Raw genomic sequence first — 12,463 nt, forward strand, 5'->3', positions numbered from 1 at the left:
GTCAGCCTCTGAGAGGGCAGGGCTGGGGAGTGGCTGGGCCTCAAGCTCTTTTCACAGCTTGCTCACTGGTGACCTTCCCATGATTACGTCCTCGTCTGGTGTCTCCCGCCCGGCACCAATGCTGAAAGTGATCCCCCATCACGTCTCTTCCTTTCATTTAGAAAGGTGCATTTCTTGGATGATATAGGCCAGAGGGAGCTCAGGGCTTGTTTTTATTTTTAATTCGTTAGACAGCTCATCAGAGAATCAGCAAATGCTGACGGTGCCCTTGAAAAGGTAGTACCTTGTCACTGAGTTGATTCTGACTCCCTTGTCACAGTAAAACTGTATGCTGCACTGGGTTTCCAACAGCTGACCTCTATCTCATAGAGGAGATCACCAGACTTTTCTTCTGAGGCGCTGTTGCGTGGGTTTGAACTGCCAAACTCTCGGTTACTAGCTGAGCGCAAGCCATTTGTGTCCCCCACTCCCCCCTAGGTGGTAAGCAGGGGCTGACACATGGGGCCTGGAGACTCTTCCCATCATTACTTGGCCCTCCATGCAAATGGCCATTGCAGATGCTGGGATCCAGACTGCCCGCATTGGTTGAGTTTCATGTCGGTCACTAGGTTGTCTTAGTCTGGAAGCCCTACTGAAACCTCTTCCGCATCCTTGGGCAGATGGGCTGTGGTCCCATGAGGTGTACGGGTTTGCACCCACTAGCTCCTCCATGGAAGAAAGCTGTGGCAGTCTGTTTCTTTAGAGATTTACAGTCTTAGAAAAAGCTCTGGGCAGCCCCACTCTAGCCTCGTGTGAGTTTAAAGTGACTTGACAGCAGAGGGTGAAAGGGAACACAAAACAACCTCACCTTTTACACATACATGTTTACACACTCAGATATACAGTAACCGGAACAGCATCTTCCTAGCTACCTATTGCTGCCTGAGAAATAACCCCCACATGTAGCAGCTCACGGCAACAAACATCTATTATCTCACACAGATTCGGGACGCCAGGCAGCCAGGAGCAACTGAGCTGAGTGGTTTTAACTCAGTGTTTCATAAGGCTGCACCAAGCTTCTGACCAGGGCTGCAGTCCCCGAAGACCCGAGCAGACCTTGAAGGCCCAGTCCATGCTCACTTGGCTCTTGGCAGGAGGCTTCAGCTCCTCTTCCTGTGGCCTCTCCGTAGGGTGACTCCTAATATGATTTTTCCCAGCGAGTGATCCAAGAGCGAAGGCATCAGGATGGAAGTCACAGTCTTTTCTTAGAGCCGCACAGACTCCCTTCTGCCCTCTTCTGTTAGGCACACAGAGCTACCCTGATGCAAGGTGGAAGGAGGGGACACACAAGGGTGGACCAGGAGGGGGGTCATTGAGGGCCACCTTGGGTCTGGCTACTACAAAATTAGGTTCCCATGTTAAGGGAGGGTACTAAGTGGAGATGGGGGTGGGGGTGGAAGAAAATTAAAGAAACGAAGACAGAGACCCCTCCCCCAAAGCTTAACTGCGTTCTGCTAAGCCTTGTGATGGAGTGTGATGATGAGCAAGACCAGTCATTGTTTCTGTCCCCAAGGACTGCACAGTCCCCTGGGAGAGACCATGTCAAGTCACAAGTGAGATTAAGTTCCAGGGAGAGCAGCGTGCGCTCTGTGGCAGCTGATGATGTGTGTCTCTATGGCCGGAGGAAGTGACGCGAAACCAGAGAGACCGTGTGTAGAGTGGCCCTTCCCTCTGATGGGAATACTGTACTTGTAATCCTAGAAGAAGGCCAGTGGGTTAGAGAAGGGAAAGGTAGGCAGGGGCTGGATCACACGGGGCCCTAGCAGGTCATGTTAGGGGCTTCGTCTTTAGTCTAAAGCCTATTGGAAGGAAGCTGCTGAAGGGTTCAAGCGGGGCTGTAACATCACCAGATTTGGGTTTTGAAAATATATTTGACTGGCAAGTTTAGTGTGTTTTGGAGAGAGGCAAGGTGGGTAACGAACCAAACCCAACCCACCGCCATCGAGTCCATTCTGACTCCTGGTGACCCGATAGGGCAGGGCAGAACCGTCCCACTGGGTTTCTGAGACTGTCACTCTTTACGGGAGTAGAGAGCCCACATTTCTCCCGAAGGCTGGATACAGGGCCACCTGTTAGGAGAGGCTTGCGTTGCCTGGGTGCGAGGTGATGGTCGCTGGATCAGGAGCAGGAGTGGCTCCAAGAGGTAGAGGGTAACGAAACCTCTTGACGAGATCTAGCAGGACGAGGTAAGTCACAGACAGGTTGATGCCGAGAGCCCCTGGGCAGAACTTTGCGCAAGGCAGTGCGGGCACTTGTTTATAAACATTATATACTGAATGTTTGTGATCAGGGGAGCAAGGAAAATATGTTGAAACGATGATGGCGTTTTTGTGCCAGCTGATGCATTTCAATGGACAGTACCATGAAGTCAGGTGAGTTCGTGTTTCCCTCTTTGGGTCCAGGTGTTCTGGCGCTCTTCCAGAGACCGGGCTGTCTCATGCATTGCACTCTGGTAGCGAGGTGTGGCTGCATATGCCAGAGCGACTTGGTGATGGCCCCAGTGGACGGGGCGAGGTGGAGGCAGCACCAGCCAGGGATGATCCATAGGTGCTTGGATTGTGAAAATAAATGCAGATACGAGTCAGTGAACCCAAGCCCTGGAATCAGAATGACTTTGTTTGGAAGACCAGGCATTCAGTCCTGGACAGGCCAAGTTTGAGATGCCTTTTAGACACCAAAGGTGGCCATCCTGTAAGCTTTAGAATAAGGGGGTCAGGGTCTACAAGGAGAGGCTTGAGCAGCTGATGTATATTTGCGGGCTATTTTTGTAACTGACAGAGCTTTGGATGACCGTGCAGTGTGAGGAAAAGAGAGTCAGCCCATGATGGATCTCGGGGTGCTGACATGGAGAGGCCAGACAGAATGGGGTGAGCTATTGTGGAAGCTGAGAAGGGACAAGCAGGGCAGTAGGAGGGCACCCAGGAAGGAATTCCCCCCTGGAAGAACAGAGTGGTCCCCAGTGATGGTAACGTAGAAGATCGAGAGAAAAGGGCTGTAAAAGATACCATTGTTTTTAGTGACGTGCAGGCCCGTGGTGGCGTTGGCGAGCTGTGTTTGAGTGGCGTGCTGGGCCTGGCAGCCCAGTTAGAGGGTGGCGTGTGACTGGGCGTTGAGGCCATGGAGACAGCCCGTGTAGAAAACGCGTGGACTGAGGTGCTTGTCTTTGCAGCTACTGTGAGGATGGGGTCATGCACTGCACCACGAGCGGAGTCCCGGGAAGCCTGTTGCCAGACGTTGTCCTCAGCAGCCCGCTGTCTCACCGCAGTGAGTGTCACACCCATTCTGGGCCCTTGGCATCGCCTGTGGGTGGGTGGGGGGGCGGGGAGCTGGCTGTACTGCCCGTGCCCGAGCATCTGAGCCTACGTCTGGCTTCCTCTAAGCTTGACCTATTTTCTGTGTACATGCGAGTGACCTTCAGCCCTAGACATTTCTTTGCTGGGGCAAATTTAAACTATTGATTACGACCTTTAAACTGCGATTATTATCTTGTTATTGTAAATGGCTTGAAGGTCTACGGAGCAGATCATCAGCTTCACAGTCAACACTTCATCCATGTTTCCTCTCATCTCATTTATTTCAGTACCCTTAATGTGCCATCTGGTGCCCTGCCTCCTGTCTGTGTGTTCTGTTTCCATTCTACCTTCTTCTGAACTTGTCCTTGGATGAATGCTGCCCTTTTGACCCCACTACTCACGGTTGTTATTATTCCCCTCAGAGACCTGCCTGGGGTGAGATCAGTTCCAGGCCTGATGGGGTCCGAGGGCCATCATCTCAGCGGTTCCACGAGTCTCTATCCAACCAGTTAGCCTGATATGTTACTTCTCTGGGGAGTGTTCTTCCACATTTCCTCCCACTCTGTCCAGGACCCTCTAATGGATCCCTTTCCGAGCAGTGGGCAGTGGTAGCTGGAGACTCTAGTCATTCTGGTCCCAGGTCATGGAGACTGAGGTGCATGTGGGCCATTAATCTGCTTGACTAATTGTTTCCATTTGTCCTTGATTTTCATCATTCGTCTTCCAGATATGGGGAGACCAATAACCACGCCTTCGCTGGCTGCTCCCGACCGACAGTACTGCAGTAGGATGAAGACCATTGTCTTTGTGGACTTCTTTGTGCAAGTTGACCTAGATGCCCCCCAGGCCAGCAGCATTCCCTCAAGGCATTTGGTTACAGCGAAAAAGTGTTTATAAATGGGTCCCCGTGTGCTCCACCATGTTCATGGGTACATGTGTAGCACGAGGCAGTGTTTTATTTGGGGAACGGAAAAGACTGAATGAGATGCAGGATTGATGCGGTGAGACTTGTGCAGGGAGCAACTGGGAGTTGCCCTGATGGTGATGAAATCCCGCTCACTCTCCTTAGATGGCCGGGGGTATGCTGCTGAGGACAGCTCTTTAGAACATGGCTTAAAAGTGGAGGGTCTGCGCAATTGGTTTTAGCTTCAAGTCCTACAGTGGCTTTACTGTTAGGGCCAAGATGCAGAAGGCTATGAGGGTCTACGGTATTCCTGTTGATGGGTCACAGAGACCGCATCTGCTTCCAGAATGATGCTCCCTACTTAGCAAGGGCCTCTCTGCAAAGAAGGAGAGTGGCGCCATTCGGGAGAGAAGTGGGCTGCTTTCAGCTTGACCTCATCTCTTTCCACATCTCGCTGTCCATAAGGCTCCCACTTTGCCATCACGGGCTCTCTGTGCCTTGCTGTTTGGCTCCCAGGTTGTGCGAGTGAGAGATTTGCTGACTGGGGGACGTCTGACTCGGGGACGCCTCTCAGCTTAGAGTTGGGCCAAGATCCGAAGCCTGGGGTGCCTCACACATGGAAGTCAGAACTCGTGAGCCGTGATCACCACGCTCCTCTGCCTCTCGCCCACTCTCTTGGTGTAACACCTTCCTCACACTCTCTCTGTAGACCTGCCTCTCAGACCTCCTGCCTCCCTTGCTTGAAGTCTTCCATTCTGGTCCCTGGAAGATCTTATCTTTTTCCTTTTTTTCTAAAGTAACTCATTTTACAGGAGGCTCTTACAGCATTCCATACATCAATCGTATCAAGCACATTTGTATATGTGTTGCCATCATCATTTCCAAAATAATTTCTACTTGAGCCCTTGGTATTAGCTCCTCTTTTTTCCCCTCCCACTCTTGTGAACCCTTGATAATTGATGTTATTATTTTAATATTTTACACCACCTGCTGTCTCCCTTCTCCCACATTTCTGTTGTTCCTCCCCCTTGGGGGGGGGGGAGGTTGTACATCGATCATTGGGATTGGTTCCCCCTTCTCCCGCCCCTTTCCCCTGCCCCTTCCCCTCATGGTATTGATACTCTCATCATTGGTCCTGAGGGGTTTATCTGCCCTGGATTCTGTGTGTGGAGAGCTCTTCTCTGTACCAGTGTACCTGCTCCAGTCTAGCCCGATTTGTGAGGTAGAACTGGGTTCATGAAAGTGAGGGGAGTGGGGATAAGCATTAAGGAACTAGAGGAATGTTGTATGTTTCATCAGTGCTGTACTGCACCCTGGCTGGTTCGTCCCTTCCTTGTGACCTTTCTGTGAAGGGGTATTCAGCTGTCTACAGATAGGCTTTGGGTCTCGATTCCAACCCCCCTCGTGCTCATCGAAATGATGGTTTATTTTCGGTCTTCTGATACCTGATCTGTTGACACCTCATGATCACATGGATTGGTGTGCTTCTTCCATGTGGGCTGTGTTGCTTCCATGCTAGTCGGACTCTTATTTAACTTCAAGCGTTTAAGACTACAGACACTGTATCTTCCAATAGCTGGACACCATCAGCTTCCTTCACCATATTAGCTTTGAAATTTCTAGAATTCTGTGGCGGTTTGGAAAAGCCACATAGCCTTTTGGAGTTCTCACTTCCTAACTTTCTTAAAGTCAGAAATTCTGACTTGTTCACAGGAGGGAATGAGCGAGCTAAATGATGCTACGCACTTGGGGGTTTTGAAAGAAGGGTACTGGCTCAGTCTCCCCGTCATCATTTATTCAGTGCGCTGTTGATACCTACCAATTGCCAGGAAATATGATCTCTCAGTGAACAAAGTTGACAGAAACGCTCATCTTCATGGAGCCTATGGTGAGGGAGCGAGACATGCACAGCCAGTAGAATTTGGATGAGTAACCAAGGCCTCAAATAGAAAGGAAGTGTTTAGAAAACGATGATGGCAGCATATGTACAAATATCTTTGATACAATCCATGTTTGAAATGGTGTAAGAGCTTCAAGAGCTCCCAATGAAATGATTTTAATACAAGCTATTTTAACTTTTCAAAAATAGAAAAGGGAAAGAAATAATTCACATAAGTAACATACACAGTAGGTCATCTGGTGACGTGTGTCGCAGAGAGAAGCAGAGAGTGAAGGGAGACGGGAGTGTTGGATAGGGGCTGGGATGCTGCACTTTAAAATAGAATGGCCGTGGACGGCCTCTGAAGCAAACCCCCCTTTAAAGTCTGTGTGGTTGACTATGCCTCTCTTTCTACTCCAGTGGTAACCAGTGTAGTAGGGGGCTGCTGGACCTTACCAAGGATCCTTGTAGCTTGGGTCAGTGCCTCCTGCTCCAGCAGAATGGAGAGGGATGAAGAGTGGAGCCGTTAGAAAAATGCTGGGGTTGGCAGGGATGCCACCAGCCTAGGCCAGCGGTCAGAAGCTCAGGCTGCCATCCCTGTCCCACTCAGACAGCCCATCCCAGGGCTACACCCAGCCAAAGCTCGGGCAGTGCTTAGCTCAGCCCAGAGTCCTTCAAACTGGGTGACTGCACCCAGAGGCCCAGAGGGCAGCGTGCAAGGTAGATCCCGTGTCACTCTTCAATTTTTCTCCCTCCAAGGCAAAAGGAGCCTCTCCTGCCGGCCCCCCATGGTCAAGCTGGTGTGTCCTGCTGACAACCCCCGGGCGGAAGGGCTGGAGTGTGCCAAAACCTGCCAGAACTACGAGCTGGAGTGCATGAGCTCGGGCTGCGTCTCCGGCTGCCTCTGCCCGCCTGGCATGGTAAGGTGCTCGCCGCTGCTGCCATGCATCCTTCCCTTCCCATCCATTTTCCTGCGGGCTGGGAGGAGTGCGGGCTGTGCAGCTGAACAACTGGTGGGGTGGCAGGGCTACCGGGGGACGAGGCCAGCTGCCAAAGTCAGGGAGGGTGCTTGTAGGGGCGTGTTGGAGGTAGGCCCTGCTGAAATCTGACAAATATGTAAGAACTTAGCTCCCAGGGGCGCTTGAGAAGCGATGAAATATTTCCAGAAAATACTTTGAAATAAGAATTTCTACCGGGATTTCCCCAGTGGGCTGCCCTATACATTTCTCTTTCGACTTCAAGAGAAGACATGGATGGCCTAGCCACACTACTAATAAGCCACAGCCCTGTGATCCCTTCTCCACACCGAGCCTTGTTTCCCTCACCCGTAAGGTGGGCTGGGAGGTCCTGGAGCTCTGAGCAGCCCATGCTTTTGTGACCGGGCCACTGTCACACAGAAGGCAACCAGCCATTCCCTGGGGCCACGTACAAAACACAGCTACCTGGCTCCTTTGCCCGTCCTCCAGCGTATGGCATCCTTACTGGTAGGGCTTTGTATGTCTAGGTTCAGTCGTGGCAGATGGACACAAGGCAAGCCTGAATGCCGTGGAGCAGCCAAACCTCTTGCACGCTGGGTTTTGCCCTGTGTGGGAAACAGGCAGCAGTGCCCTGCACCAGGAGGGGGCCTGACTGCGCTGCTCTGTGTTGGCTGCCTTCCGCCTCTCTATGACTCAGGTCAAGCTCTGACAGTGAGGGGTTGTGCTGCTGTCTGGTGTGCACCCTGCCCTCATTCCCATCGGCCACGACTGCATCATTTTGACCTGGTCCAAAGCCCTGCTTGCTTACCTTTCTCCCGAGTCCAATCTTAGGTGTGTTTTCTATGAACTGTATTATTTAATTCTGTATACACTCCTTTCAAATGCTTCCTGTCTTCTTGCTTTCCCTTATTCCAAATCCCCATACTCAAAATTGAGTGGTGTGGGGCTGGTGTGGGGGGTGTAGAGAGCAGGGTGGGAGAGGGCAGATGGCTGCAAAGGGACTATCCCGTATCCCTGGTTTTGGTGTGAGGGGCCGTGGGGATTGTCCCTACTCTGTAGGGGGAGCTTTGGCTCTTCACCAGAGTCCTTGAGGAGGGCTGGGGTGTGGCATTTGTGCAGCCAACCAGGTCTCCTTCAAAACCGAGAGAGAAGCTTGCATTCACCCCTGAATGTCCCCTCTGCCTTGACCTTTAGGGATTCCGGAAATACTCTTGGTAAGAGGGGAGCTAGAGGTTGGCCCCTGAGCATCTCAGAACTTGAGGCCTTGCTGGGTCTCTTAGTAGTAAGTGGAGAGTCAAGGCCAATATTCTATCAAGAGGGGAAGGTCAGACTTGGGTAGGGAGGGAAACTAGGAGAGAGGAGGGAGAAGGTTCTGTATTGTTCTTTTTGTCCTTTTATTTGTCAATTGTCTCAGAGATTGGGGTGGGAGTGGGGCATGGCTTACTGACCTCTTACCGTGTCAGGACGAGGGGACTCCTGACAGCAGAGAAGACACAGGGGAGGACAGAGGCCGCACCCAGGACATTGTTCAGCATCAGAGACCCCTTCAATGAGTTTGTCTTTTCCCAAGAGAAGAACCAAAGATCGTCTTGAATGTTCCCAGCCACAGCCGTGGCCTGATGGTCCAGAGCCCAAGAGGTGAGGGCAGCTCCCAAACCCAGAGAGCAGGCCGCTGCGAAGAGCTAGCTCACTTTGCGTCCTGCAGGCCTCTGGCTGCATCCTGCACGTAGTCGGTGCGTGCTTGGAGACCTGTTATAGAACTAGGGACGCGCTCGTCGGCGGCCGTGGGAGATCAGAGTAAAAGCACAAGTTCAGATTGTCCGGGATCAGGCTGTTTTCACAAGTGCTTCATTTCGATGCCGATTAACGCGCAAACGGCCGCGGCCAGAGTTGGCAGCGCAGCACAGGCCGTGTAATTTATTAAGTGCATGCAGCACGCTGGCCGCCGTGCAGGACACGTGTTCCTGGTCCTACTACAAACAAAATGGGGCTGGGAACGCCCTCTTTGGGCCCATCTGATGGCGCAGATATTACACCCAGGGGCATTTTCCCGGCCAGCTGGTCCTCTGGGTGAGACAGGGAGCTGATGGTCTGTTACCAAGGGCTTTGGGGGGCAGGGCCCGGGATTCTTCATACCGAGAATCCTTAAGGGGAGGGGATTAACTTTTTCTTGGGGACAGTTCCACTGAGAGCAGAAAAATCCCCCAAGGAGCAGTGGGAGGGTTGTGCTTTGAGTCCAGGTCTCACGACTTTCAGGCGAGGCGACTTTGCACCATCTCAAATCCTTTTGCTCCATCCCAGCCTCCTCAGCTGTAGCGCGTGCTCATGGTCCACCTTCCGCCTTCAGCCCGCGCTGGCTCCGGGCACACACGAGATGAATGTGAATGTCTCAAACCTGCAGGAGCAGTAGAGTCATAAGAGATCACTCCTCTGGAATAAACAGCCAAGGTGGAGACTCAGAGACGCCTCCCCCCCCCCACAGCACCCCTTCTTGCTAGGGAGGGACCCAGGCCCTTATCTCCAGCCTCTTAATTTTTCTTATTAGACGACAATCGTGCTGTGACTTTGTCACATCGTCAGCTAGGCTGCTCAGCACGGACTCTTTATGGCCCACACTCTGAGCAGCACTGCTCAGGCTGCTCGCCTGCCTGCACGACAACGCTCCACACTGACCACTGGTTCTGCCCAGCAGTGCCTGCTTCTGATGCGCCCCGGGCCCCGCGCCTGCTCAGCTGAAGGATGGCTTTAGAAAAGTGGTCAGCGTCACCACAGGCGTCTGGCAAAGGTGAAGGCGCTGTGCAGGCCGGGCATGGAATTCACGCGGCAGCCTTCTGGGTTTAAACCCTGGCCTCGGCTGTTCGCCTGCAACCCCAAAACCCTGGTGCCTGCCTGTCCTCATGGCCAAGCTTGGCTGGCAGTGTGGTGAAGATTGAAGATGAAGAGGCAGGCCCTCAGCAGGTGCTTAAGAAGTAGAGGTTTAGTGGCAAAGCAGTGGCACGCAGCTGCTAACCTAACGTTGTAACCCACCCAGTGCCACCATGAGAGACCGCCCAACCGGTGGTCAGCTGGCACAATCCTATCGTGCAGTGGTGCACTGTGACCCATGGCGTCCGCCATCCCAAATCAAAAACCCACTCGGTGGCAACAAGGTTTGAAAAAGATATTCAGTTATCACTCGTCTACTAAGTTCATGGAGGAAAACCAGGAGTGGGATTACGACAGAGAAGCTATAGGGAATCAGTCAGCAGGCATAAGGAGCAACTTCAGAGACCCATGTGTTCCTATTTTGAGACCCTGGATCAATACAGTGAGAGAGCCAGACAAGATGATGTCTCAAGTTCGCCCTTCCTTCCTTCTTTCCTTCCTTCCTTCCTTCCAACTCTTTTAAAAATCATTTTATTGGGGCCTCATATCAACTTATCCCAATCCATACATCCATCCGTGTGTCAAGAACGTTTCTCCATTTGTTGCCATCATAATTTTGAAAACAGTTTCTTTCTACTTGACCCCTTGGTATCAGCTTTCCATTCCCCCCCTCCCCTGTCCTCCCTCCCTCATGAATCCTTGATAATTTATAAATTAATATTTTTTCATGTCTTACACTGAACAATGTCTCTCTTCACCTATTTTTCGGTTGTCCACCCCCCTGTAGATTATTGTGATTGGTTCTCCCTTTCTTCCCCCCCATTCCCCTTAACCACCTGGTATGGCTACTCTCAATATTGGTCCTGATTTCCTTGTGCTTACATCTCTTATATGTATCCGTGTACATGCTCTGGTCTAACTGGATTTGTAAGGTAGAATTGGGATATTGATAGTGGGGGCGGGCATTAAAGAACTAGACGAAAGTTGTGTGTTTCATCGGTGTTATACTGTACCCTGACTGGCTTGTTTCCTCCCCGTTCAGTTGCCTACAGATGGGCGTTGGGTCTCCACTACACACTCTCCCTCATTCACAATGATGAGATTTTTTGTTCTGGGTCTTTGATGCGTCTCAGGCCCTTTCATGGAGTTTTAAAAGCCTAGTACAGTGAATTGCCCCAAGTGCCATTCTTGTCACAATCTTGCCGGCTTCCACTAGGTGGCAGCAAAGCATAACCCAGAGCCCAGAGAGCAGCCAGTGGATCCCAGCGGAGCTGCGGGTTCTAAGGGCATCATCCTGCAGTGCAGAGCTGGAAGGAACCCTGGGGACCGCGGTTTCAGGAGGAAGCGGAGGGGAGACAGGGAACAGAGCCAGCTCAGGGCTCTATAGTTATTTGGTGGGAACTCTGGCTTCTTGATCTCAGATGAAGGCTTCTTCCTCTCTACTGTCTGCCTCCTTCCTGGAAGCCAGGTCTCTGGACCAAGTGGGGCATACTTCTCCTCTGACACCTCCAAACCCAAGCCAAACTCACTGCCAGTGAGTTGATGCCGACTCATAGGGAACCTGTAAGGCAGGGCAGACCTGCCCCGGTGAGCAGCTCTCTCTGGAGTAGAGCCCCCTCTTTCTGCTGGGGAGCGACTGGTGTTTCCAAACGGTGGGCCTTGGGGACTGCATCCCATCAAACAACCACTGTGCCTCCAGGGCGGGGTTTAGGATTCCTCAGGCACGGAAGCGTGCTGCCCGGTAGGATGCCACACTGGTCTGGAAGGCTTTGTTTGGCATTGTTCTTCAACCTAGAGCTTTGCCTCAGGGCTCCTTCCAGGATGGGCTTCGCACTGGTATTTCAAATCCTATGTGTAATGTTAAGAGGCCCAACAAAGCCCTCTTGCTTCAAAATATTTCCTCCTGTCCTTTTCCCGGTTTGTCAAGTAATCAGAATTCCTGGAATATAACTAACCGCCAAAGCGTTTGGTTACTAAACAAGAGGTTTTACTTATTTATTTTAAAGCTTACTAAAAAACCATTGAGTTGACTCTGGGTTTTCAATGACTGATTTTTTCAGAAGTTTGCCAGGTCTTTCTTCTGAGGCACCCCTGGCCGGAGTCAAATCTCCAACCATCTGGCTAGCAGCCCAGTCCATTAATCATCTACCTCACCCAGGGACTTCCAAAGCTTATGACCTCATAGATCCTCCCAGGAGGACTCACTGCCATCACAGAGTCAGCCGCGTCACCAGATTGCTGTGTTTCTAGCATTTGTCTGGTTGGCATCACCTGTGAGCCGGAAGGACTGATGGGGCAGGGGATGAAACAAGAGCTGTTGGAAGGCAAAGGTGATTTTGGAGACTGGGGGTGCGGACTGTGTGCATGGAGTTGGGGGGGGGGGCGTCCACTGCACCCTTTCCTTGGAGCTGCTCACAGCCCGCCCTCAAGCTTCCTCAAGGTGCTATGAAGTGATGAGTGGTGGCAGACACCGCTGCCACGTTTCCTCTGCCTTCCTCTGTAGCAG

At 51.9% G+C, this 12,463-nt stretch overlaps 1 protein-coding gene across 1 annotated transcript in view; it reads left to right on the forward strand.

The window, feature by feature from the left end:
* Window positions 1–12,463, forward strand: part of VWF (von Willebrand factor) — a 173,576-nt gene that overhangs the window by 76,018 nt on the left and 85,095 nt on the right. The window contains exons 16-17 of the mRNA XM_075553135.1: window positions 3,209–3,303; window positions 6,875–7,035. Coding sequence (XP_075409250.1) covers window positions 3,209–3,303; window positions 6,875–7,035 — 256 coding nt within the window. The remainder of the gene's footprint in view (window positions 1–3,208; window positions 3,304–6,874; window positions 7,036–12,463) is intronic.

Source organism: Tenrec ecaudatus, chromosome 6 (genome assembly GCF_050624435.1).
Source record: "Tenrec ecaudatus isolate mTenEca1 chromosome 6, mTenEca1.hap1, whole genome shotgun sequence".
In the NCBI taxonomy this organism is placed as follows: domain Eukaryota; kingdom Metazoa; phylum Chordata; class Mammalia; order Afrosoricida; family Tenrecidae; genus Tenrec; species Tenrec ecaudatus.